The 24,618-nt window shown below is 38.0% G+C and overlaps 1 protein-coding gene across 1 annotated transcript in view; it reads left to right on the top strand.

Annotated features, from left to right (window-relative positions):
* ANAPC1 (anaphase promoting complex subunit 1) overlaps positions 1-23,881 on the top strand; it is a 97,671-nt gene extending 73,790 nt beyond the window's left edge. The window contains exons 39-48 of the mRNA XM_069494102.1: positions 1,138-1,224; positions 4,206-4,323; positions 5,272-5,349; positions 5,705-5,772; positions 6,802-6,940; positions 8,813-8,899; positions 9,833-9,928; positions 11,561-11,759; positions 16,845-16,979; positions 21,821-23,881. Of these exons, the coding sequence (XP_069350203.1) occupies positions 1,138-1,224; positions 4,206-4,323; positions 5,272-5,349; positions 5,705-5,772; positions 6,802-6,940; positions 8,813-8,899; positions 9,833-9,928; positions 11,561-11,759; positions 16,845-16,979; positions 21,821-21,936 (1,123 nt within the window). The 3' untranslated portion in view covers positions 21,937-23,881. The remainder of the gene's footprint in view (positions 1-1,137; positions 1,225-4,205; positions 4,324-5,271; positions 5,350-5,704; positions 5,773-6,801; positions 6,941-8,812; positions 8,900-9,832; positions 9,929-11,560; positions 11,760-16,844; positions 16,980-21,820) is intronic.
* Positions 23,882-24,618: the final 737 nt, after the last annotated feature.

Here is a 24,618-nt window from a genome sequence, read left to right as displayed (position 1 = left end):
AAGGAAGCCATTCCTTCCATTGAAGACCCACAGTTTATCCCAGGGCTGCTCCCTGCATCCTCTAGCAGTTGCAGGGTGCCATTCCCCCACGAGAGAGCCAATGAGCCCACTCAGGGTCTCCAGATTCTGTTATCAAAAGTTCTGCACTTGTCCCTGAGGCCGCATCAGAAGAATGAGGACAAGTGGTTTGAGGAGAAGAAAAGAGGAGTTTATTATTTGCCTGCAAATGAGGAGGTTGGCAGACTCCTGTCTCTAAGTACCAATGTCCTCTAATCCCCAAATTTCTAATACCAGTATTTTAATGTTTATCTTTGAATTTTGGTTTATCAAAATGGTACAGAGAAAATGGCCTATTCTATCACATGCCGAAATAGATGTTATTTCCTTGCTTAAATTTTGAAATCTTTTCTTCCTAATTCATTAAATATATGAGTATGTGTAATGAATGCTAAGTTCCTATTTGATACTCTAATTATCAGAAAAGATAGGGAAAGAGATTTGCGTAGATGTGTGTGTTTGTGTGTAATAAAAATATATATTTATATTGAATAGTTTTATGTGATCTCCTGTACCATCTTTATTTCAAAGTATCATTGATAAGAAAACATTATGCATTAGAGGAATAGCTGTTTATGCATTCATTGTAACTTTTTAATAACTTTTGTCTTTTTCATTTAGTCAGTCGTTCTAAAGGAATAGTCATGCTTTACAGAAACAGAAAAAAGTGTTTACCCAGTAAAAAAAAAACCCCATATTTTTAAAATTCAGGTTAATAATTTTATAAATAGGCATATTTAAAACTGAAAAAGAAGATGGCTTTATTACTGACTCTTTAATATTTATAATTTCTAGGTCTGTAATCATGGCTCACTACTATGCTATTTTAGGTTAAAACTTTGCTTATTAATTTAAGCATTGAAGTTTAAATATTTGTGGGATTTAAATAGCAGACTATCTTGAAATGGCTTAAGGACTAACTAAAAAGTGAAACATTCACACCGTTGGCACACTTGTTTTTATGAGGGCATCTCCTTAGTATGCCTTGCCACGATACCCCAATTTCCTAATTTTCAAGAATGTCTTGAAAGTATGCTCAGTGTAATTAATACATCTGTCCCTACCAAATTTGTTTTGCAGGTACTCTTTGAGCACATCAAACTCGTCCATTGCTGCTCTTCTCTGTGCCCTTTACCCACACTTCCCAGCTCATAGCACTGACAACCGGTAAGTCTAGTGATTCTGTCTTCAATGTGCTATTTCTTAAGTTCTCTAAGGGGATAATTTGGTTGTGTTATAGTTTCATGGACTATTTCCAAATTAATGTTGTTCTGTCCTTAAACTTAGTTATCTTCATGGCTAAATCTTTTTTTTTTTTTTTTTTAATTTTATTTCAGCATATTATGGGGGTACAAAAGTTTAGGTTACATATATTGCCCTTGTCCCCCCGCCATCCCCCCGACCCCGAATCAGAGCTTCAAGCGGGTCCATCCCCTAGACGGTGCACATTGCACTCATTATGTATGTATACACCCATCCCCTCATGACTAAATCTTTTAAGAAGTTTCTCTTACAAAGTGTTAGACCAGAAGAGAACTTTGGACATCTGTTGACTGACCTGTGTTCCACCATTCTCAAATCTATAGAACTGCCCTAAACCTAGGAGTAGGCCAAACAAAGTTGTCTTTAGGGAAAAATTCATCAAACAAAGGATAGTTGCCAAAGGAAGGTCAAGATGATATCTTTTGTGCTACAATTGTTTAATTTCACGAGAAAAATTTATCTGATTTACTGGCAGAGTTCATGTGAATTCCTTTTTTTGCCTCTTTTACATAAGTGCTGAGAAATGTTGTATTGATGACATAGATGGGGCCAAGAAAAACAAAACGCAACAAAAAATTGGAGACAATCATAAGTGGCAGTGAGCAGTAGAACCTCAAACCATGTAACTTTATAATAAACCAAATAATAAAATAATTCAAAAGCTCAGCATTTTAGAGTATAGGCACCACCAACAATCCAGTTTCCCTAGAAGTTTGAGATATAGCAGATCTCTCTTGCAGATGGGAGAAGGGAAGCAAATAGCTCCTCATAGCTCAGTGTCAGCTCAGATGACCACTGTGCTCACCTGAAGGCACCCTGTGTTGTCTGCCCAGAATGAGGGTCAAGGGCACTCATCATGGTAACCTAAGCCATCATTTTAAACTACAGCGTAATATATAACCAGTGGTGGAAGAAAGATAGCTGTTTCATGTAAGTAGCCTGATCTGAAATCCAAACTGTGATGATAGGTGGAGCATAAGAATATTATTGTTAATTTTTTTGAGACAAGGACTTGCTCTGTTGCCCAGGCAGGATTGTAGTGGCCTCATCACATGTATGACTCACTGTAACCTCAAACTCCTGGGCTCAGGCAATCCTCCTGCCTCAGCCTGCTGAGTAGCTAGGACTATAGGAGCATGCCACCATGTCTGGTTAATTTCTTTTCTTCTTCTTTTTTTTTTTTTTGAGACAGAGTGTCGCTTTGTTGCCCTGGCTAGAGTGCAGTGGCATCAGCCTAGCTCATAGCAACCTCAAACTCCTGGGCTCAAGCAATCCTCCTGCCTCAGCCTCCTGAGTAGTTGGGAGTACAGGCGTGTGCCACCATGCCTGGCTAATTTTTTTTTTTCTTTCTATTTTTAGTTTCCTGGCTAATTTTCTTTCTATTTTTAGTAGAGATGGGATCTCGCTCTTGCTCAGGCTGGTCTCAAACTCCTGACCTCAAGCTATCCTCTTGCCTCAGCTTCCCAGAGTGTTAGGATTACAGGTGTGAGCCACCACACCTGGCCTATTATTGTTAAATTAATACAACTCTGTCATGTGGTCTTGTGCCTGCCATTTAGGAAACATTTTTTGATTGTTAAAGCCAGTTATTGTTTAGGGAAGAAGGGAGAGTAACACTCATATTGCTGGCCATTGTGTTAGTTGGTCTAGCTATTATAAACAGAGCAATCTGATGATAAGAATCTTTATGTAATTGATAAATATCAGTTTTTTTCCTGACCTTTATTGATTTCATTTTTAATAGATTTATATAAGTGAGTAGATTAGATGGGAAGAAGGAAGTTATTTTCTATAACTATAGTTTTTTTAAAAAATTGAAGTCTCATTTTATCTCTCTTTTATGGGATCATAAAATATAAAAACTTTTTTGTGTTTATATTCTGAAATATAAACTTAAAATTTTTTTTTTAATTTTTGGAAAACTCAAAAGCACACATAGAAAAATATTGTCATAATCTGACCCGTAAATTTTTGATGTACTCTATTTCAAGGGTGTGTGTTTGTATATGTCCATTTGTGTGTAAACATGTATATGTAGAAGAGCTTTACTATCTGAGGAAAACTGGCATTCTTTCTCCCCTGCCCCCCCCCAGGAAAAAAAAACTAGAAGTAAATCCCTGAGAAGGTACAAAGAGGTGCCTTGTGCTGAACAGAAAGGGTTATTTGAAAGGGATTGCTTTTTTGGGGCGTGGGGTGGAGACAGGGTCCCACTCTGTTGCCCAAGTGCCCAGCTGGGACTGCTTTTATAAGTAGTCAATTCATTAGTGAATATTTTCATGTTTTGACAGTTTTTGCTTCCCTGTAAAACCTCCTAACTATGAAAACTCAAGTAAAACATTCTTGGGTAAAGGATCACTTACGGGCTGGGTGTGGTGGTTCACACCTATAATCCTAGCACTTTGGGAGGCCAAAACGGGAGGATCACTTGAGGCCAGGAGTTCAAGACCAGTCTGAGCAATGTAGCGACACCCTGCCTATACAAAATAATGATAATCATAAAACTAGCCAGGTATGGTGGTGCATGCCTGTAGTCTCATAGTCCCAGCTGCTTGGGAGGCTGAGGCAGGAGGATCACTTGAGCCTAGGAATTTGAGGCTACAGTGAGCTATGATCACACCACTGCACTCCAGCCTGAGCAACAGAGCAAGAGACCTCATCTCTAAAAAAAAAAAAAAAAATGAATAAAAAGGATCACTTATATATAATTTTTAAAGAGAGTTTCTCTATTACTTTTAAATTGGATCTCATCATCTGCCTTTAAGATTGCTGTTCATTTGAAGATATACTCCCACTCTGTCCTCTTTCAGCTTACAGGCAACAGCACATTGCGGAGCTCATGCTGTTGCACCTGTTTGTTACCTCCTCTCCATCTTTTCTGTGACCAGGTATCATCTCCAGGCTCTCCGGCATCTCTACGTGCTGGCCGCAGAACCAAGGCTTCTGGTGCCTGTGGATGTGGACACAAACATGCCTTGCTATGCTCTCTTAGAAGTTACCTACAAGGTAACTCTTTCTCCCTGTAATTTATTTGTAATTTTATTACCCACTCATCCACCTTTGCAGGTCATAAAAATCTCAGTATTGTGCAGTAAAAGGTGACAGTAATGAGTTGAACTCTCATAAAAATCGAAGCTTCCAAAGTTCTTGTATATTCTGCCAGGCCATTCATATTCATTTATATTCTATGAGTATAGTCTTTCAGGGATCATCAGCTGCTCTTTTGTCCTTAGAGCTTATAGTTTGAAAATGTCCCTGTTAATTTCACATGGCTGATAGTAGTGTTCTAAAAAACTGAGTTGGAACTATTCTTAGATTTGTCAGCTGAGTACTTTAAAACTCAAAATTGTATATTTGTTGAGAGAGCTTTCATTTAGGTACACAAATAGATTAGAAGTCATATATCCTTCCTTCATTCAGCAAATTATTAAGTACCTACTATGTATCAAACTGGGGTATAAAAACAAGATGACATTGTCATATTCCTTAAGGAACTTCTGTCCACTGGGGAGCCAGGCATGGATGCAGTGAGATAGAGTGTGATAAGGTGTGTGTGGAACACAGAGGGAGCAGAGGAGAAGTGCCCTGTTCAGCTGTGGGGGTAGGGGTGGCTGTCACAGCGGACAGTGTTTGGGCTAAGACTTGCCAGCTGAGTGGGGCTCATTCCCAGGGGAGAAGACAGTAGGTACCACACTGCAGAGGCATTGGAAGTGCAGCACTTCAGGACTGCTGGCCTGTGGAGAGCAGGCTTGAAGTGGTGGGAAGCGATACATGCCCTATAAAGGAATTTATACTTCAGTCCCTTGAGATTTGAGTACCAGAGAAGATTTTATGCCATTTAACAGTCTCTGTATACACTGTGGGGAAGAGGAAGGTGTAGAGTGGGGTATTTCTTCTTTGTCGTTTCTGCTGACTGCCTCGTGAACTATGGCTGTGCTTTTTACATTTGTAAAGGGCACTCAGTGGTATGAACAAACCAAAGAAGAATTGATGGCTCCCACCATTCTTCCAGAACTCCACCTTTTAAAGCAGGTAAGTTAGATGTGACTTAGGGAGATCTCTCCAAGGGATAAATTTAAACAGAGCAACATAGCATTAAAGATAGCTACATAAAAGTGTCTGCTTTTGCCATGTTTTAAAACCAGAAAGCAGCAGCGGGACAAATAGTCATGAAGAATAGAGAAGGTCTTGTCTTAGGGATCGTTACTGATAGATGGCCTCAGAACTTGATTCACCTACATGTGTTTGTCTGGAAATGGAGCCTCTTAACCTCTCAGTGTCTCTTTCCAGCTCAGTTATTGTTTCCTCTGAGAAGCATGGGTTTCAGCTTGTCAGACTAGCACTTTTTTCAGCTTTGGGTTGACTATGTTTACATTTATCTTGCCAGATTAAAATTAAAGGCCCAAGATACTGGGAACTGCTGATAGATTTAAGCAAGGGAATGCAACACTTGAAGTAAGTATATTGAATTTCTCAGATTTACCTTTTAGGAAGTGAATAGAAATATATGGGAAGCTATAAATTATAGAATATTATCCAGAATGTGATTTGTCACCCTTTGATCTCATCCAAGACAACATGTAGAGTAGGTATTAAATAAAATAGCCTACATGTTTGAAACAGGGTTTGTATTAGAAAGTGAAAGTTTTAATTTAGAAATCAAACCCTAAGCGTTTATATTAATTCATTGAGAAACTTGAACTGACTTAACTTAGGACAGTATTGGATTTGTCTGTTTTGGTATAATAGTATAATATTTAGTTTAAGAAAATAGGCTGATATATATGTCCTCAAAAGGAACTTTATTATGACAATCGATGTTTGTCAGACCACATCTTCTGGTGCATCTCTTTACCATTCTCATGTTAGAATGTTCTCATAAATTCAAGATTATAGTAGATTGCTTTTGGGTGGAAATAGTCATATGCAAGTAATTATTTTAGAGTATGAATAATTTTATACCTTAGGTAGTGTGTAAATTAAGTCTTAAAATTTCCAGAAAGTTTAACAAGCATGTAAAAATTTTTATAGTTTGGTTCTAATTTATATTTTCCCAAATTATTTATATATTAGCTGTTTTCTGTATTGTTCTGTCTTTAGATTTGCAGCCTTATTCTCTTTATGCTGCAAACCAATTAATAGATATTTAGTACTTCCAGTGTCCTATGCATAATGCTAAGGCGATACAGGAAGTACAAAGAGGTGTTAGATAAATACTATTACCTTTGAAGCTCATACTTGAGCAGATAGTCAAAATGTCTTCTCATTTAACAAGTTCCATGAATCTAGACACCAAAGAAGGCAGAACTTTATTTTAGTCTTTCTCATAGGGATTGATTTAAGTTCAGACATAATAAACAATCGTATACCTTGGTAGAAAGTGGTAAATACTTCATCTCCTGAGAACATGGTATTGGAAAACACTGTTTCCAGCCAAACACTGCCAATAATACCTCATATTAAACTCATTCTTTTTTATTTCAGGTCCATCCTTTCCAAGGATGGAGTTTTGTATGTTAAACTCAGAGCAGGTCAGCTCTCCTATAAAGAAGATCCAATGGGGTGGCAAAGTTTGTTGGCACAGACTGTTGCTAACAGAAACTCTGAAGCCCGGGCTTTCAAGGTATAGTATGGCTTGTCACAAACTGAACGCTGAAAAGAAATAGTTCCAGATTCCACCAGCTAGCTTCCTCTCTTAGCGCTGTAGATTGTAAAGGTGGATCTGTTTCCTCTTTTATCACTGCAGATTGTAAAGACTGATTGACCTTGGGTTCATTTACTGTTTTATTTGACAGCCATAATAAAATATGGATAATCTGCCAGTACTCTGAGTAAGATTTACATTTAGTGGCAAGGACAGCCACAATATATTTTGACACTTAAAAAAAATTTACTTACTAATCTTCAAATCAGTCAAGATTTCCTTAATTTGTAGTAAAAATAGAAAAAGTTTTTCGGGTTAGCATTTACTAACTCCGTTTTAAACCACCATTTGTTTGTTAAATCTTAGGATAAAATGATGACAGATTCAGGCTTCTTTTATTAGTTTGCATTATTATTTGCATAATACTTGACTGCCAACACAATAGTGTTTGAAATGAAGAAATAGTTAAAAGAGTATATGAAACAATCTCATTCCCATGGAGGGGGGTCAGTATATATTTTGTTATACATTATAGAACTCAAATAAGTTTCCAACACTAGAAATAGGTTCCATAATCTCGCATTAAAATTTCTGAATTTAACCCTAGTTTTTAGGAATCCATGAGCAAATGTGTCCCTGCTGGCAATATATAGAGGAGCAATCTAAAGATTGGTTACAGACAGCAAAAGTGTGGCAGGTCAACTAGCTGAGTGGCAGCCAGAGGACTGAGTTAGAATTCTTTGCTCTTCCAAGTAAAAAGATACACTTTATTTTAATTTGACTCACGTTTCATTTTGGGTCAGTTACTTTTGACTGAGCCTTTATAGTAGTTCCCAGGGTTTAAATATATAAACAGTTCCTAGGGTTGACATTTGTGAATTTTATTTGGCAGTGTTCTGTAGGTTGCCTATGAAATATTTCTGAAACATTTTTAGACAAAGTTTAACTTATTGCTTCTTCTAAAAATTAGAGCCTTTCTCAAAGACTCTAATCCAATTTGTAAAGAAGATGAAGTTTAGACTTGAGTTTGAATGAGGAAAGTACATAAAAATTAAAAGATGTGTCAATTCCCTGCATGCTGGGAGTTCAGAAATAAAATGTAAATCTCAATGGAAAATAGTAATACCATCATATTCATTTTCAGTCTTGAACCTTGAGTGATATTCTGTTTTTTTCCAGTTTTTAAAAATTGTGGTAAAATACACATAACAAAATTTATTATCTGAACCATTTTTAAGTGTACAGTTCAGTGATATTAAATACATTCACATTGTTGTGCAACCATCACCACCATCCGTCTCCAGAACTACTTCGTCTTGCAGACCTGAAACTCTATACCCATGAAATGGGGGATGTGGGGATGTGGGGATGTGGGGAGTTACTGGTTAATGGTCCCAGCCACCACCATTCTGTTTTTTGTCTCTGATTTTGATTACACTAAGTACCTCATCTATGTAGATTCATACAGTATTTGTCTTTTTGTGACTGGCTTGTTTAGTGATATTCCTTTTTCCTTTTCAGTAACAATTCCAGTTTCTAGTAGGCTTTTTAGTCAGTGAAGGAGAGGGAGGAAAGCCTTTTTTGGGTGAATTGTGTAAAAAGGAAGACCTGTCTATTATTGGCCTTTTGATAAATCAGAAGCTCCTGTTAACTTGTGCAAAAAACTTCTTATAACTTCTTAGCAGAACAGGTTGGTGAATCTCAAGCAAGTTTATACCATCTTGGGTTTTGTGGGAATGTTGTGTGAGAAGGCGGTGGTGGAGTTCTTAGAATTGCATGCATTATAATTTGATCAGTGAGGAAAATAGTCTTTTATTATTTTACTTACATTGTTGTTGTTTGTTCTTTTAGCCAGAAACAATTTCAGCGTTCACTTCTGATCCAGCACTTCTGTCATTTGCTGAATATTTCTGCAAGCCAACTGTGAACATGGGTCAGGTATATATTATATGATTTGCTGAGCTCCCAGACTAGAATTTTTTATTACTTCTGTGGACCACCAAAAACATCCGTAATATCCGTATCTACTGTGATATTGATGACATGCCATGCCTCAGTTACATTGGATGAGTTTTGCTTGGCTACAGATTTTCCATAGTCTAACCATTAAATTCAGTAACTTCCTACTTTGACAGAAGAAACAACTTAAAATTTCTAAGACATTAGTTTTAATAGATGATAATTTCTATCATGTACAAGAATGATGGCCATTCTTGTACTGATTTATGTTTTTAGTATTTACCACCTTTCTTTTGTTTTTATGTGATTTCATTAATTTTGTTTCCTCTGTATATTATAACTCTTCTTTTCATTTTTCATACTACTGCTCTCTTCAGAATTCTAAGGGTGCCTAACAGATCTTTGATTTAGTCTACCATGCAGACAAGGAAAGATTGGTTGTAGGAATTTGATGATCTGGAATTGATAGCCTGTTGTCATGTAGTTTCCTCATTTCTAAAAGTGAGATTATAATAGACTTGAATCTTCTGCTTTCCCCAAACTTGTTCTGGTCAGTGTTTTTTCCTGCATCTTTGTTGATGCTGTGTTTTCTCTCTGGATCCTGCTCTTCCCAGCCCAACCCAAGGCTTATCTCTGGGATGTTCTGTCTCCTCATTTTACCCTAGTTTGATCCATTCCTCTCCTTCCACAGCACTTACTATCCTTAACTATCTCTTGGGACTAAATTTTGATTGTTTTTTATTAATGTTTAATGTTATATGCACTATGATTATTAAAAGAGATTGCTGTTTTACTTTTATATTGTTCACTGTAGAGCTTGTGAATGGGCCATAATAGTGCTATACAATTGTTTCTTAAATGGGTTTTGGAGTATACTTTGATGTGCTACAAAAAGCTTCTGATTTTCTACAGAAACAGGAAATTCTGGATCTGTTTTCTTCAGTACTCTATGAATGTGTTACTCAGGAGACCCCAGAGATGTTGCCTGCGTATATAGCAATGGATCAGGTATGGTTCCAGAAACCTATTCCAATTCTGACGAGACTCATCCTGTATTTCAAGTAACCTACTGACAAGTGTGGTAAAGTTCCCTAGTGTCCTTCCTTTTAGTTTCTCATTTGCTTTTAGAAATTAACAAAAAGGAAATCTTGTCAAAGTTGAAAGCTCTCTATGTATCCAAGAAGCTTGGACTTTATGATGACAGGAGTGTCCCCTGCGGGGCTGTCTTCCTTTGAGGGTTCCCATTCTCCCCGTCTGTCCTCATCCCCTGACTAGGAGAGGAAGAGAGCATTCCTTCCCTCTCTCCTCCTGTATCCTTGTGTGGTCCCTCGCCTTCCTCCTGGCAAAGCCTCTTTGTGGAAGAGATTTCAAAGAAGCAGTTAATGAACAACTAGTGCCCTGATGATGGCAGTGCTGTGAAATTATGCCTACGTGATTAAGCTTGCACGAGGTCACAGAATTAGTATGCAGTGACTTAGGGGAGTTGGAGTTCATTTTAAAATTTCTCTTGTTATTACTCTTTTAAAAGAACCTAAAAGGAATAATGCAGAAATTAATGCTTAACAGCTTTCTTAAAGGATCAAGCCAATTTATTCACTTCAGGTCGTTAGTAATACAACATTTTAATAGTATCTTACCTTTCAGATCTAAAATTATAGTTAAGCTAAGTCAGTAGTTTTCTAACCTGGCTAAAATTTGGCAAATTGTAAAAATACAGATCCTCAAATTCCATTCCACATCCACTGAATCAGAATTTCTGGAATGATATCCAGAATCTATAGTTTTAAACAATTCTTCAAGTGAATATGATATAAGTTCACAGATGGGCTTTTGGGACTCAATGACTAAAACCAAAGAAATAATCTCTAATAGTAAAATAGTCTGCTGGAAAGTTGAGTGGAGATATACATTTAGGTAGGGGATAATTCCCCCAAACCTAAAAACCACGCTGTGTTAAGTAACATGGTTAATTAAAAGCCAAGTTCCAATATAACCAAGTAAGTCCACAATGTTCTTACTGTCTGGAATTCACCCTTTTTTGACTGGAAAGTAGGAATTTATGGTGTCCGTGCCAGCACTGCTTCTCACACTCTCTCTGTGCAGCAGCCAAGCAATGAGTTGTGTTTTTCAGTTGCTGGCTGAGAGTATGTCTCCTCTTTTACTCTCTGAACCCCCACCTTTTCATAGTCATGAGCAGGTCTCTGTGGATGAACATCTCTGGTTGCAGCTATGGTGACTTTGTAGATGGGTTTCAAGAGCGGTATTACCAGTATTGTTCTTGCCTTCTGCTCCTGGGTATCCCTAGCCGGATCCCTGCTATGTCATTGTAGCCCATCTGAGTTTTCCAGAGGTGACTGGCTGTAGACCTGTTGGGTCTTGGTTGTTTGGAGCTTTTGAGCCATGAATGAGCTCATTTGCTTTTGTCACTTTTACCTGCAAGCCGCTCACCTGGAGGCTGTATTGGAGAAAGAGGGCTCCTCTGTGAGGCAGACTGCATCAAAACATAGAATGGATCCTCCCGCTACTCTTTATTGATCTTATGAGCCACATTTAAGAAATACTCTATACACAGTTTGAGGGAAGAGACAGAGTACTTCTCTCTTTCGTTAAATGGATTGCTGTTCCGCTTTCCTCTTCAAGGTTATAAGAAGACTTGGAAGAAGAGAAATGTCTGAGACCTCTGAACTTTGGCAGATAAAGTTGGTGTTAGAGTTTTTCAGCTCCCGAAGCCATCAGGAGCGACTGCAGAACCACCCCAAGCGAGGGCTCTTTATGAACTCTGAATTCCTCCCTGTTGTGAAGTGCACTATTGATAATACCCTGGACCAGTGGCTACAAGGTAATAATAGTACTGTGCCCGTGTGCTTTTAAGATACACTGGGCTCAGGCTTCTCTGTTTTAACATTTTTTTCATTAATAAGATAAATCTGAGTATCAGCCACATGGCTATAGATTTAATATTGCCGGTTAGGTGAATTAGACTCTGATTATCTACTTCAACTTCTTTTAAAAATACACTTAACCCTGCTTTATAAACCATGCAGAGAACATATATAGCATCTTTAGTACTACTTGACACTTAGGACTTTGTTCTATCTTTCCAGCATCAGATCATGTTTCCTTTTCGGTGTCTCTGTCTTCTGTTTCTTAGGGGTATGGCCTGTCACCTGCCTGAGGCCAGGAACCATTTTCTTCCCATTTTTGTACCTCTACCCCATGTCCACTTAGAACTTGATGGTGCTTACTGAGCCAGTGCTTGTGCCTGCTCTGTGATTCAGTCATTGAGAACCTGGGACATCACGTAATGGTGGCTTTCTATCAGAAGTACTGACTTGTGAGGAAGTTGCAAAGTTAATCATGACAATGTGTAGAAGTGATTCTGACTCACATGAGGCAAATATTAGGCCCTTTTGATATATGGAAATGTATCTTATGTGTTATAAAGGCCTGAAAGTGATTTTTAGTAGTCAACTCCTTGATCTTTCCATGCTTTTCAGTTTATTTAAATGCTCCCAATAAATATGACAGCCACCTGCTTTGGGTAAATACTAACCTGGTAATATCAATAGTAACAATTCTTGCTTGATTCTTTAAAGCTATTAGTAATCAATAGGACCTAAGAATTTGGATATAATTCATTTCAAAACTACTCATCTTTTAATACTAGGAAATAAATTTCTGAAAAATTTAAATTGTAAACCATATTGTGAGGGATGTACATGGAGAGCAGCAATTTCAAACTCTCAATGTTATATATTTATAAATAGTTGCATTGACTCTATTATTTCCTTTTGGGATTCAAAAAATCATGTAGTTTTGAAACTTTTTATGCTGGGTGCAATAGCTCACATCTGTAATTTCAGTGACTCAGGAGGCTTAGGTAGGATTGCTTGAGGCCAGGAGTTTGAGGCTGCAGTGAGCTGTAATTACACCACTGTACTCTAGTCTGGGCAACAGACTAGACTTTTTTTTAAAAAAAAAAAAAAAAAAAAAATTTTTGATGGTCATTTTATTCTCATTTTGGAGGAAATATGTAAGTTATTTTATAAGTTTTGATGTTTTGTTCTTATTCAGTTTAGCATTTGATCACTTATAGCAGACCTTGGCTATTGACAACAAATAAGTCCTTAAATCTTTGAAGATTCTCTCATTTGCAAATTTCATATAATACAAGGAAACTTTGGCAGTGACTGGAGCATTCTCTAAAACAGTCCCCTGAATTGTCTTGTTGCTCCTTAGGACATTGCTGGTTTCGAGTATTGCTGTGAGCCTCCACCAAATTTGATTTATCAAAAAAGTGTGTTTATTTTCTAGTGAAGAGCCATCACTTTTTTAAAACCCTTAAACATGTGGTCTCCTCTCTCATAAACACTAGCAGCTGGCTTAGGGGTGGAGAACAATAAATTAAGTGAAGATGTAAGGACCTACATATCAGCATTGGAAAATGTTTATATTTCTGTGATAGTAAAAATCACAAATGCATATGTAGACGTTTAGGGTCACTCACTAATACTCTATACTCATGAAATCTGAAAATGCAGCAGATTTATCATACTGTCTAATGTTTTGTGTGTATCTTGTCAATTAACTTATAATCTTGAGCAAAGGAAGTAGGTTTTGAATTTAAGAACTTAAAAAGGTTTTATTAACTTTATAATATTTTATTATGGAAAATTTAAAGTATATACAAAGTAAATAAAGTAGTATAATAAACCCCATAATTGAGTTTCAATAGTTATTAGCATTCTGCCATCCTTGTATCATCTGTATCTTCACCCGTGGCCACACTTAGTCCAAATCATGCCATTTTACTTTCCCACCTGCAGTGGGATGCCATTTTTGGCATTGTCAGTCTTTAATTTTAGACAGTCTATAGAATATATAGGTATGTCATTGTAGCTTCAGTTTGCATTTCCTTGATGACAAATGATGTTAACTACTTTTTTATGTGTTTATTAGATAATCATATACTCGTTGTGAACTGCCTCTTTAAACTTTTTTTTTTTTTTTGAGACAGAGTCTTGCTTTGTTGCCCAGGCTAGAGTGAGTGCCATGGCGTCAGCCTAGCTCACAGCAACCTCAAACTCCTGGGCTCAAGCGATCCTACCGCCTCAGCCTCCCGAGTAGCTGGGACTACAGGCATGCGCCACCATGCCCAGCTAATTTTTCCTATATATATTTTAGTTGGCCAGATAATTTGTTTCTATTTTTAGTAGAGACGGGGTCTCGCTCTTGCTCAGGCTGGTCTCGAACTCCTGACCTTGAGCGATCCACCCGCCTCGGCCTCCCAGAGTGCTAGGATTACAGGCGTGAGCCACCGCGCCCGGCCTCTTCTTGTTCATTTTTTAAATTGTTTGTGTTTTAACTGTTGAGTTGTAGGAATTTTTATGTGTTCTAGCCATATCTTTGTCAGATATGTTTCACACATATTTTCTCCTACTCTTTGCGTTGCCTGTTTATTTTCTTAAGGATGTTTTTTGATAAACAGAAGTCTTAGGTTTTGATGAAGTCTAATTTATCAGTTTGTTTTCTCTTGTGGTTATTGCTGTCTAAGAAATCTTTCCTACTTTAGGTCATGAAGATAATTTTTTATGTTTTCTTTTAAAAAGCTTTATAGTTTTAACTTTTATAGTTTGTGATTCATGTTAATTTTTTATATGATATGAGGTAGGAGTTGAAGTACTTTTATACACACACATACACACACACAGTTGTTCCAGGACCATCTGTGGAAAAGATATTTGCTACATTTCTTTTTCACTGATTGCTTTAGGGCCTTCATTGAAAGTCAGTTGATTGTAGAAGTGTGAGTTTGTTTCTGGAGTCAGTTCTGTACCATTGACCTATTTGTCTATCCTTGTGCCAGTGCAAGGATAGAGGACGTCAGTGAAACAAGCTAGTAGACAGGAGAAAGGTATTCAAGGGAAAGTATGATCCACCGTGCTCTCTTTCTTGATAAACTGTTCAAAGAAGAATCCCATCTTGCTGCCTTTATTCTCTCCCTCTGCTGCCTCCCCCAGACCCCGGTGTTTCCATCTCCCAGTAGACTGACATCTACATTGTCGTGTTCAGTAGACTCTACAGTTTTCCTCTCACTGTATCTCTATAACATTGAGACTTTTAACTACTTTCTTATTAAAATGGGCCTCTCTCAACTTGTTTGACACCACACTTTCCCAATTTTTTTTTTAATTTCTTTGACAATTTCTTAGTATTCACCACTGTTTCACTGTCATTCCTTCACTAACCCTTCTGGGAGTCATCCGTGCTCCTTCCTCTCCTTCCCTTCTTCCCTCCTCTGCACCAGTTAATCCATTACCCAACTCTTTCAGTCCTAACTCAGCAATAGTTCTTGAATCTGCCCAAATTTTACTACTTCTGTGTAGAACAAAACTATTATTTCATGCCTGGATCACTTAAGCCTCCTAAATAGTCTGCTTGCTTTTTATTCTCATCTCCCTTCTAACCATCTCAAGTCAACTGACAGAATGGTCTTTTAAAGAATAAACTGGGTTAACACTCCTGCTGAAAACTTTCCAAAGGTTTCCAGTTCAGTTGTGACAAAAAGCTTTACAGGTGCCTGCATGAAGCACCTGTTTCCCTCTACAGCCTCTGGTTACACCACTTGCTCCCCACAAACTCCACTTCAGCCATCCCAGCCCCTTCTGTTCTCCAGAAGCACTGAGCTCCTTTTCACCATGAAGCCGTTGAATGTGCTGTTTTCTCATTCTTCACCTGCCCAGCTTGTATTCATCCTTGCAGCCTCAAATTAAATGCCCCTTCCTCACAGGCCTTCCAAGACCTCTCTACCCCAGGCAGCTTTCCTGCCATCATTAGTGTGTGCACGTGCTTGTGCTCTCTCTCAACCAGCTTTTCTTTCTGTATCAAAATGCACTTTTCTGCAAGTAATAGAAGGCCTGTCTTAACCTGTCGTTAAACAATAAGGACACAAATAAGCTTACATTATTGGAAGTCCACAGGTAAGGCATGCTTAGGGGTCATCTTACTCCAGTGGCTTCAACTCCATTTCTCTGCGGTTGGTCAGTTACATTCTGCGCCATGACTTCATCCTCACGGTGCTTTTTTCTCATGGTAATAAAACGGCTATAACAGTTCCTCACCTCAAGCTCAGCATGATGCCCAGAGGAAGAATAGAGTTGCTTCTAGGAGCTTTGTCATAAGAATGAAGAAATTTCTTTCCCTGAAGCCTCCAGCAAGCATGTCATCAAGCATCTCCTCATGTCTCTGGCTCAACTTGCATCTCATGCACATTCCTCAGTCCAAATCTGTGGCGGAGAATGTCTCTTATTGAAGAAATGGCTTAGGTCTGCCTGTCTGTGGACTAACCACTTTGTCAGGAGAATGGGATTGCCTTCATTGCCTAAGACCATGGTTCTCAAAGTGTGATTCCTGGAGCAGCAGCATTACCTGGGAACTTGTCAGAAATGCAGTTTTTCTGGCCCCACCCCAGACCTGCTGAATCAGAAACTCTTGGGGTGGGGTCCACCTGTCTGTGTTTTAACAGGCCCTCCAGGTGATTCTGATACATGTTAAGAGTTTGAGAATCTCTGGCCAAGAATCATCAGTATCTAGTCCCAGAGCTGAAGTCAGTTGCCACAAATGTTGTACATAGTGGAGGGAAGGGTGGCAGAATGGGTGTTTAGGGGAGACAACAGTGACCACTATACCTTATAGCACTCATCACAATTTGTAATTATGCATTTGTTAGTGTCATTATTTGTGTAATATCTTTCTCCCCCACAGCACTGTAAACTCTACAGTGACAGGCACTCAGTCTCGTTTACCACAGTAGCCTCAATAGGACCTGCCTGGTATATGCTCACTGTTGAATAAGTTCTTGATGAAAAAGTAAGAAAAATGTTTTTTCTTGTGCCCCTCAGTTCCATTTGTGTTTCTCTCATAGCTGGGGGCGATATGTGTGTGCATGCCTACCTCAGTGGGCAGCCCTTTGAGGAATCTCAGCTGAGCATGCTGGCCTGCTTCCTTGTCTACCACTCGGTGCCGGCTCCACGGCACCTGCTGGCAGTAGGACTGGAAGGTAATTGCATATCTAAACCCTCTGTTCACTGCCTCTATTACTGACCCATTTATATTTTGAGTTTCTAATTAGTTACTTCCTCTAGTTTGACTTTCATCTTCGTTATGTTTCAATGTCATTGTTAGGAACCTCTTTTTGGGAAAAAAGAAACCTATCAACTTTATACATAAATAAACTTTCATTTATATTCAGAAAGGGATGGATGCTTCACAGAGCCCCAAATACCAGTCTGTACTCATAAACTAAATGTTCATATTATTGATTTTTTAATTTACTTTATTTTCTGGGCTTTCAGTTTTTTTAAAATCACACATAACCTTATTTCTAACATTATAAAGCTTTATATTTAACAGGTACCTAATTTTGTAAGTGTTTGAATTTTTTCATAATGGAGAGTTTAAAAATTAATAGTGTTAGCACCTGATTTTATTTTTCAGAACATGGAAACAGATACTAAGTTTATCCAATAAGCTGAATAATAAAATATAATGAAGTCTAAGCACTTTACTTATTTACATCACTTTTAAGTTGCTGCCCCTTTACTGAGAGTAAAAAAATATTTTTGAGAAGGGTGAAAATTATTTAATCAATTAAACTTGTGAAGTTTTATGACTACTGGTTTATTGCTGTTTTAAAAACCTCAGATAAAAGCGCACTGTCTAGAGACTTACATTTATGGCCACGATGGAATTGCTTGTATTGGACTGACTCTTCCACAAAAACAAATATAGAAGCTAGACAAAATACATATTTTTGAAGGAATTGGTAGCAACCATGCTGGCAGGACTTAATCTAGGAGCAACATTCCCTAACGGAGAGAAGTAGAATGAGGAGAACTCCTTATTTACCCTGGCTTTCTCCCCAAAAGGCATTTGCCAGTTAACAGCACAAGAAGTATACTCCCAGCAAAAAGCAGCAGTGCTACTGGGCTGAGGAGCCAGAGATGGGTTTATGATTCCAAGAGCCTTGAGGAGCAAATCCCAGATGGGGGAACAATAGTAATAATAAAAACCTGGATGCGCTTTTCCCCTGAGGCATTTACCAGTTTTTAATCTGTGTATACATAGGATGAGACTTCAAGAGATCTAGCAGAAGCCATAAGGCTAAAAATGTGAGCAAAACCGTCAGCAGCAGCATAGTGCCAAGGAGACAAAGGGTAGAGTTCAAGGCCTGTTAAGGTGAAATGGCTCTGTCAAGCATCCCAGCTATTTAGGTGAAATAATAGCAGGACCAAGCCCTGTGAGCAAAGGTAAAACTGAAGTAGACCAGGTCTAAAATTAGCCTAGAGCAGAATTGAGGAGAATTGTTTGTATTCTATCTGCCTGATAGGAGAAAATTTAATCTTCATAGGAGGAAGAAAACATATCCAGAGCTTCTGTAATTTTTAATATACAGTATTCAGTGTTGAATCAAAAATTATAAGACATAATAAGCAAAACACAGGTAATAGAAACAGACCTATATGTGATATAGATATTGGAGTTATCAGACTGGGACTTAACTGTGATTAATGTTTCCAAGAAAATAGAGGGAAAGATAATTTCACCAGAAATCTGGAATCAATAAAAAAATGTTAAATGGAAATTCTAGCACTGAAAAATATGATAAGTGAAATTAAGGCTTCAATATATGGATTATTTGCATATTAGCAGAAATGTGAACTGGAAGACAGGTATGTAGAAAGTACACAGATTGAAGCACAGAGAGAAAAATGGGTGGAAAATATAGAAAAGAATGTGAGACATGTGGAACACAGTGAAAAAATCAAACATGCATGTAATTGGAATCATAGAATAACAGGAGAGAGAAAATGAGATAGACACCATATTTGAAGAGACAGAGGCTAAGAATTTTGAAAAATGGTTGGTGGTTATCAACCCACGGTGAACCTACGCAGGATTAATACAAAGAAAACCACACCTCATCACATATTAATAGTCAAACTACTAAAAATAAAAGGAAAAGATTTTAAAGTACAGACTTTTTTCCAGGCCAGCATAGAGTAACAGGGACCTGATTTACTCTCCTGCTTGAAGCCAAAATACTGAGGATACATATGAACCCATGGTTTTTGAGATACTGTACATCAGGCAACTAAGAACAGTGATTTCTGAGGGATGAGAAACAAATGAGATAAGCCAGCCCTGTGATGGCCCTAGCTTACTACCTTAAGAGAGTTTCCAGATTGTGGGGGAGGGGGAGGGAACCCAGAGCCTTCCAGAGTTGAGGAGATACAGCTGAGAGTACAGACCAAGGGAGCTAAAGTTTGCAAGATGGAGTACCAGAGAGGAGAGAGCTACAGACAGAGAAAATGACAGACATCTACAGAGGTTTCTCAAGTATTACAGGAATATTTACCAATCAACACATGCGTGTGAAGAAATTATTTGAGGCTGAGGGAAGAGCTGTCCAAATGGATTAGAGGCATGTAAATTGTTCACATGGCCAGGCAGGATCAGTGGCTGTTCCTACAACTTAACTCAAGGGGCCTAGTAAAGTACTTGGCAAGGTATTGCCTCCATCATGGGAAGTAATTAGCCATAGACTAAACAGAGTTCTGGACCCACCTAACATCTTAAAGCTTAACACAAAAGGATCAAACCGTTTTCAAGTAATTTATATCCTAGAGCAAATCTCAACAATACAGATGTACAAAAATATCTAGTACCCAATGAGGTGAAATTGACAATGTCTGGCATACAGTAAAAAAATTACATGATATGCTAATTACAAAGAAACAAGAAAATATGAACCTATAATGAAATGAAAAATCAATTACAACTGACCCAGAACTGGCACAGATATAGCAGATAAGGACATTAAAATAGTTACAACTATTTCATATTTCAAAAATTGCAAGACATAGAAGATACAAAAAGACTCTAATTGAACTTTTAAAGAGAAAAACTGCAAAGTTTGAGATGAAAAAATACACTGAATGGGATGAGGGCAGAGTAGACATTGCAAAATAAAAAATTAGTGAGCTTGAAGATATAGCCGCAGAAACTATCCAAAATTAAATATAGAAAGAAAAAGAATTTTTTAAAAAAGGAACAGATTAAAAGTGGAGTAACCTGTGGGACTTAAAATGCCTAATTTATATGTAATTGGAGTCCCTGAAGAGGATAGAAATGGGACAGAAAAAAATATTTGAACAAATAACAGCTGGAAAATTTTCCAAATTTGATGAAAACTATAAACCCATAGATCCAAGCTTAATGAATTACTATCCCATGAAACAGCAAGGTGCATCAAAACCAAATTGCCCAAAACCAGTGATTAAGTCTTAAAAGCAGCCAGAAGAAATGGACATGTTACAAAAAAGAAACAAAAATAAGAGTGACAGCATATTTCTTGAAGTGAGGAGTTAGTGGAGTAATGTCTGTAAAGCACTCAAAGAAAAAAAATGTCTAGTTAAAATTTAATACCCAGCAAAAAAATGTCTTTCATAAATGACCACGAAATAAAGCCTTTTCAGACACACTAAAGGTGAAAGAATTTATCACTTACACTACTGGAAATGTTACAGTAACTCCCTCAGGCAGAAGGAAAGTAACATCAGATGGAAATGTGGATCTACATAAAGGAATGAAAAACATTGGAATGGTAACTACATGAGTAAATACGCAAGATTTGTTTTTGAAAAATATTTTTTAAATATTCTTATATGTAAAACGCCAGATGATTACATTATAATCTCTGTGGGACCAAGTTTGAGAATCATTGCTTCTTAGAGGAAGATGCATTAGATCATTTTCAGCCTATGTTCTTTTTTAAGATAAAGTATTGGTTCTTAGATTAGGAATTACAGTACAGTTGAGCCTTAAATTATATGGGGGTTAGGGGATCTGACCCCCTCACAGTTGAAAATCCACGTACAACTTTTGACTCCCCAAAACTTAACCACTAATAACCTGCTGTTGACAGAAGCCTTACCTATAACAAATAGTCCATTAACATATATTTTGTATGTTACGTGTACTATATACGGTATTCTTACAATAAGCTAGAGAAAAGAACATATTAAGAAAATCATAAAGAAGAGAAAATATATTAACTAATCATAAGTGGAAGTGGATCATCATAAAGGTCTTCATCATTGTCTTCATATTGAGTAGGTGGAGGAGGAGGAAGAAGAAGAGGGGTTGGTCTTGGTGTGTCAGGGGTGGCAGAAGTGGAAGAGATGGAGGAGTTGGGAGGGGAGGCACGAGAGGTAGGCATACTTGGTGTTACTTTTATTTAAAAAATTTGCATACAAGTGGACCTGTGTAGTTTAAACCTGTGTTCTCCAAGGGCCAACTGTATTAGAACTAGTAAAACATCACTCAAATAGTAATTGAAAGTGGACGGACACATTTGCTAATTACATTTAAATAATATATTTAGCTAAACAATATTAGTAGTCGCACAGTTATAAGTCACTTTCTAAGAATAGATAAGTTCTTTGAGTACCTTAATCCAAAAACCCAAAACCTGAAATGTTCCAAAGTCTGAACTTTTTGAGTGCCAACATGACAGAGGAAATGGTCATTGGAGCATTTCAGATTTCAGATTTTCAAATTAGGGATGCTCAGCCAGCAGGTATAATGCAGATATTCAAAAATCTGAAAAAATCTGAAATCTGAAACACTTCTGATTCCAAGATCTTTGGATAAGGGATACTTAGCCTGTATTAGAATGCCTTAGGGAAATTCGTAATTTAAATATTGTCCTTGGGTAATTGTTTCAAAGAGAAGAAAACCTGCTTTAAACATGATTATTTTTCTTAAGCTTCCTCGAAAGGGGATGTATGGCTGAATTTATTTAGAGATGTGACCTTTCCCTCATTTCCATTTCTTTAGGGAGCACAAGCTTTGCCGAGCTACTCTTCAAATTTAAACAGCTGAAAATGCCGGTGCGTGCTTTGCTGAGATTAGCTCCTTTGCTTCTTGGAAATCCACAGCCAATGGTGATGTGACCATGTCTGGTGGTGAACCTACCTTGAGACGTGACTTCCACACAAAAACATGACCAAACATCAAAAATAAAGCAACATTTATAAGTTTTATAATATAACTGGGAGGAAATGAGCTGCATAAACCTCAATGTATTTTAAAATCTATGTGTTTTAAATATTCCAGAGAATCTGTTGCTGTCAGCATTAACATTATATGATATAGAAAAGTGAGTTAAAATTTACTTTTGTAAATAAAGTGTCTTGGTTTGTTTTTAAAACCGCTGATTGCTTTAGTTTTGGACTTCAGAGAATAGAGAGGTGGGGGCTGGGGTAGATATTGGTTTTTAAAGTCTGTATGGTAGTACAGGTGAAGTGAGTGTGCTCAAAACCACAAAGTTTTAAAAGAAGCTGTATCATAAAGTTTTACTATGTGTGGCAACAAAAGAGCTTTTGCATTTCCTAAGATGTTGCAATTGTCCTTTCTAAAGTAAGCTCATTTGTACTTCTGTGACAGTGCCAGTTATTCTTATCATCACCTTAAATGGGAGATTTAGACCCCAGTGAACAGTTGCTCAACATGAAATGCTATGGACTGAATTGTGTCCTCCCAAAATTATATGTTGAACCCCTAACCCCAATGTGAGTGTGCTTGGAGATAAGGCTTTTAGGAGGTAAGGCTAAATGAGGTCATAAGGATGGGGCCTTAATTCAGTAGAATTGGTGGCCTTATAAGCAGGAAGAAAGATACATGTTTCTCTCTCTTTCCTCCATGTGAGGACACAGCCAAAAGGTGGCTTGTCTGCAAGCCAGGAAGAGGGCTCTCACCAGGAACCTAATTGTCTGGCACCTTGATCTTGAACTTCCAGCCTCCAGAACTGTGAGAAATTTCTGTTTACCTAGTCTATGGTATTTTGTTATGGCAGCCTGAGCAGACCAGTACATGAAGCCTGTTCTAAGTAGATAAAATATGAAACTTCTACTTCAGAGAAGTTTTCAGAAAAAAGAAAAAGTCCATTTTTACCCAAGATTTAGAGAATGTATATCTGTACCAGGGAGGGAATTTTGGACTAGACCATGATGAAAGATACTCATATAAAGGTGTCTCCAGCTTCAAATTGCCAATACAGCATAAAGAATGCTCCCTGCTGTCCACATCCTGAACAGTGGTGTATAACTTTAAAAATTAAGGCAAAAGGAATGTTTCCATTGAGATTTTGCCAAAAATCCATGTGATATTTGCCTCTGCATTTAGGTGTGCAGCTAGAGGCAGAGTGATTCTCAGCATGCAGTATTCCATTGTGTGCCTGCCCCAAGGACTTACTCTTTGCTCCTTCCTGGTTGTGAAGCATAGGTAAAATGTGCTTCCCTTCACACTTAAATAGGTTTTTCTTCTAATTAAAAATTTTAAAAAATTTAAATGGCAGATTGTTGGCCTATAAGAGACATAAAATATTTCAGGAGTTTTGCAGGGCTTTGCCTTGAAGGAATATGTGAACATGTTAGTTGACAGATCAAAAGCTGCCTTGCCTCAGGAGGGCATTTCTGATGCCTCTGTAGGACAACACTCGGTATGTGGTCACAGGTTGAGAACTGATCAAAGAATGCCTGCCCGACAGTCACCTGCAGCTAGAGACAATTGGCCTAAGGGACAGTTCCTTCTTCACTCCTGACTACTTGTCTCAATCAACAAAAAACTAAAGAAATATAGAGGCTCTGTATTTCTGTTTGGCCTTTCTACTAAGTGATAATTTTATCTTAGGACTTAGAAGTTTATCATAGAAAGATTTTGTAACCGTTTGCTCACATAGATAGAGTTAATTCAGGGATCTCTAGAAGCTTTGGGGAGACTTTAAACCTAACTGAACTACCTGTTGTTATTATGTAAATCTGTTACCACTGGCAACTGATCCGCTGCACCAATAAATACTGATGCGGGACTTCACTCGGGGCCTCACAGCTCACGGGAATGCTGGAGGATCCCCTGACTCCCCCATCTTTTAAAACTGTACTTTCGTCTCTGTGTCTTATTTATATATTCTCTATTTTCTATTTCTATTGTCCATATTCGTTGCGACAACTGCTGCCAAGGGACTCGATTTTGCTAGGCGTGTAGCTCACTCCCTGCAGCAGATTATGAAAATTCCATTTGAATCAAGATTTAAAGAACTCAATATCTAGGCTACTGTTGGTGTGTTCACTCTCAGTCGTTCAGGATTGATTGCTTTTCCCTGAATAAAGAATGGAAAGATTTAGTTATTTGCACACATATTAATTCATATGAAGGAGAACAGTCTTTAGACTGTTGTCAACAAAAGCAAACATCCGGCTTTAAGAGAGACGGAATAAAGACTGCAGGTGGTCTGGAGACCACCTGAGCCCTGCTGATGAGTGGCAGAGAGTGAAGGGGAGACTGGGCAGTGTGCCCTGAGCAGTATGCTAGGATCATCAGAGAAATCAATTCCAGCATTTTTGGGCCCTCAAAAAAAGCCCGAGGGTGTAGCTCTCACCATCCAGAGCATTCAGCCTCCTCAGAGCCATGGCAACGGGCGAGCTGGAGAAACCTCTGGCCGTGAAGTCTTTTGGTTCAGAAGTGGCACACACCACTTCCTGTTAAAGCCCATTGGTCAGGAGTAGTCCCACTGCTCCACATTGTGGACCCAGGACCGAGAGGAGAGGCAGATGCTGGTGAGGACCAGTACTGTC

The sequence above is a fragment of the Eulemur rufifrons genome, chromosome 19, assembly GCF_041146395.1.
Source record: "Eulemur rufifrons isolate Redbay chromosome 19, OSU_ERuf_1, whole genome shotgun sequence".
Lineage (NCBI taxonomy): Eukaryota > Metazoa > Chordata > Mammalia > Primates > Lemuridae > Eulemur > Eulemur rufifrons.
Note: the sequence above shows the minus strand (reverse complement) of the source record. Positions and strands in the feature narration are given on the sequence as shown.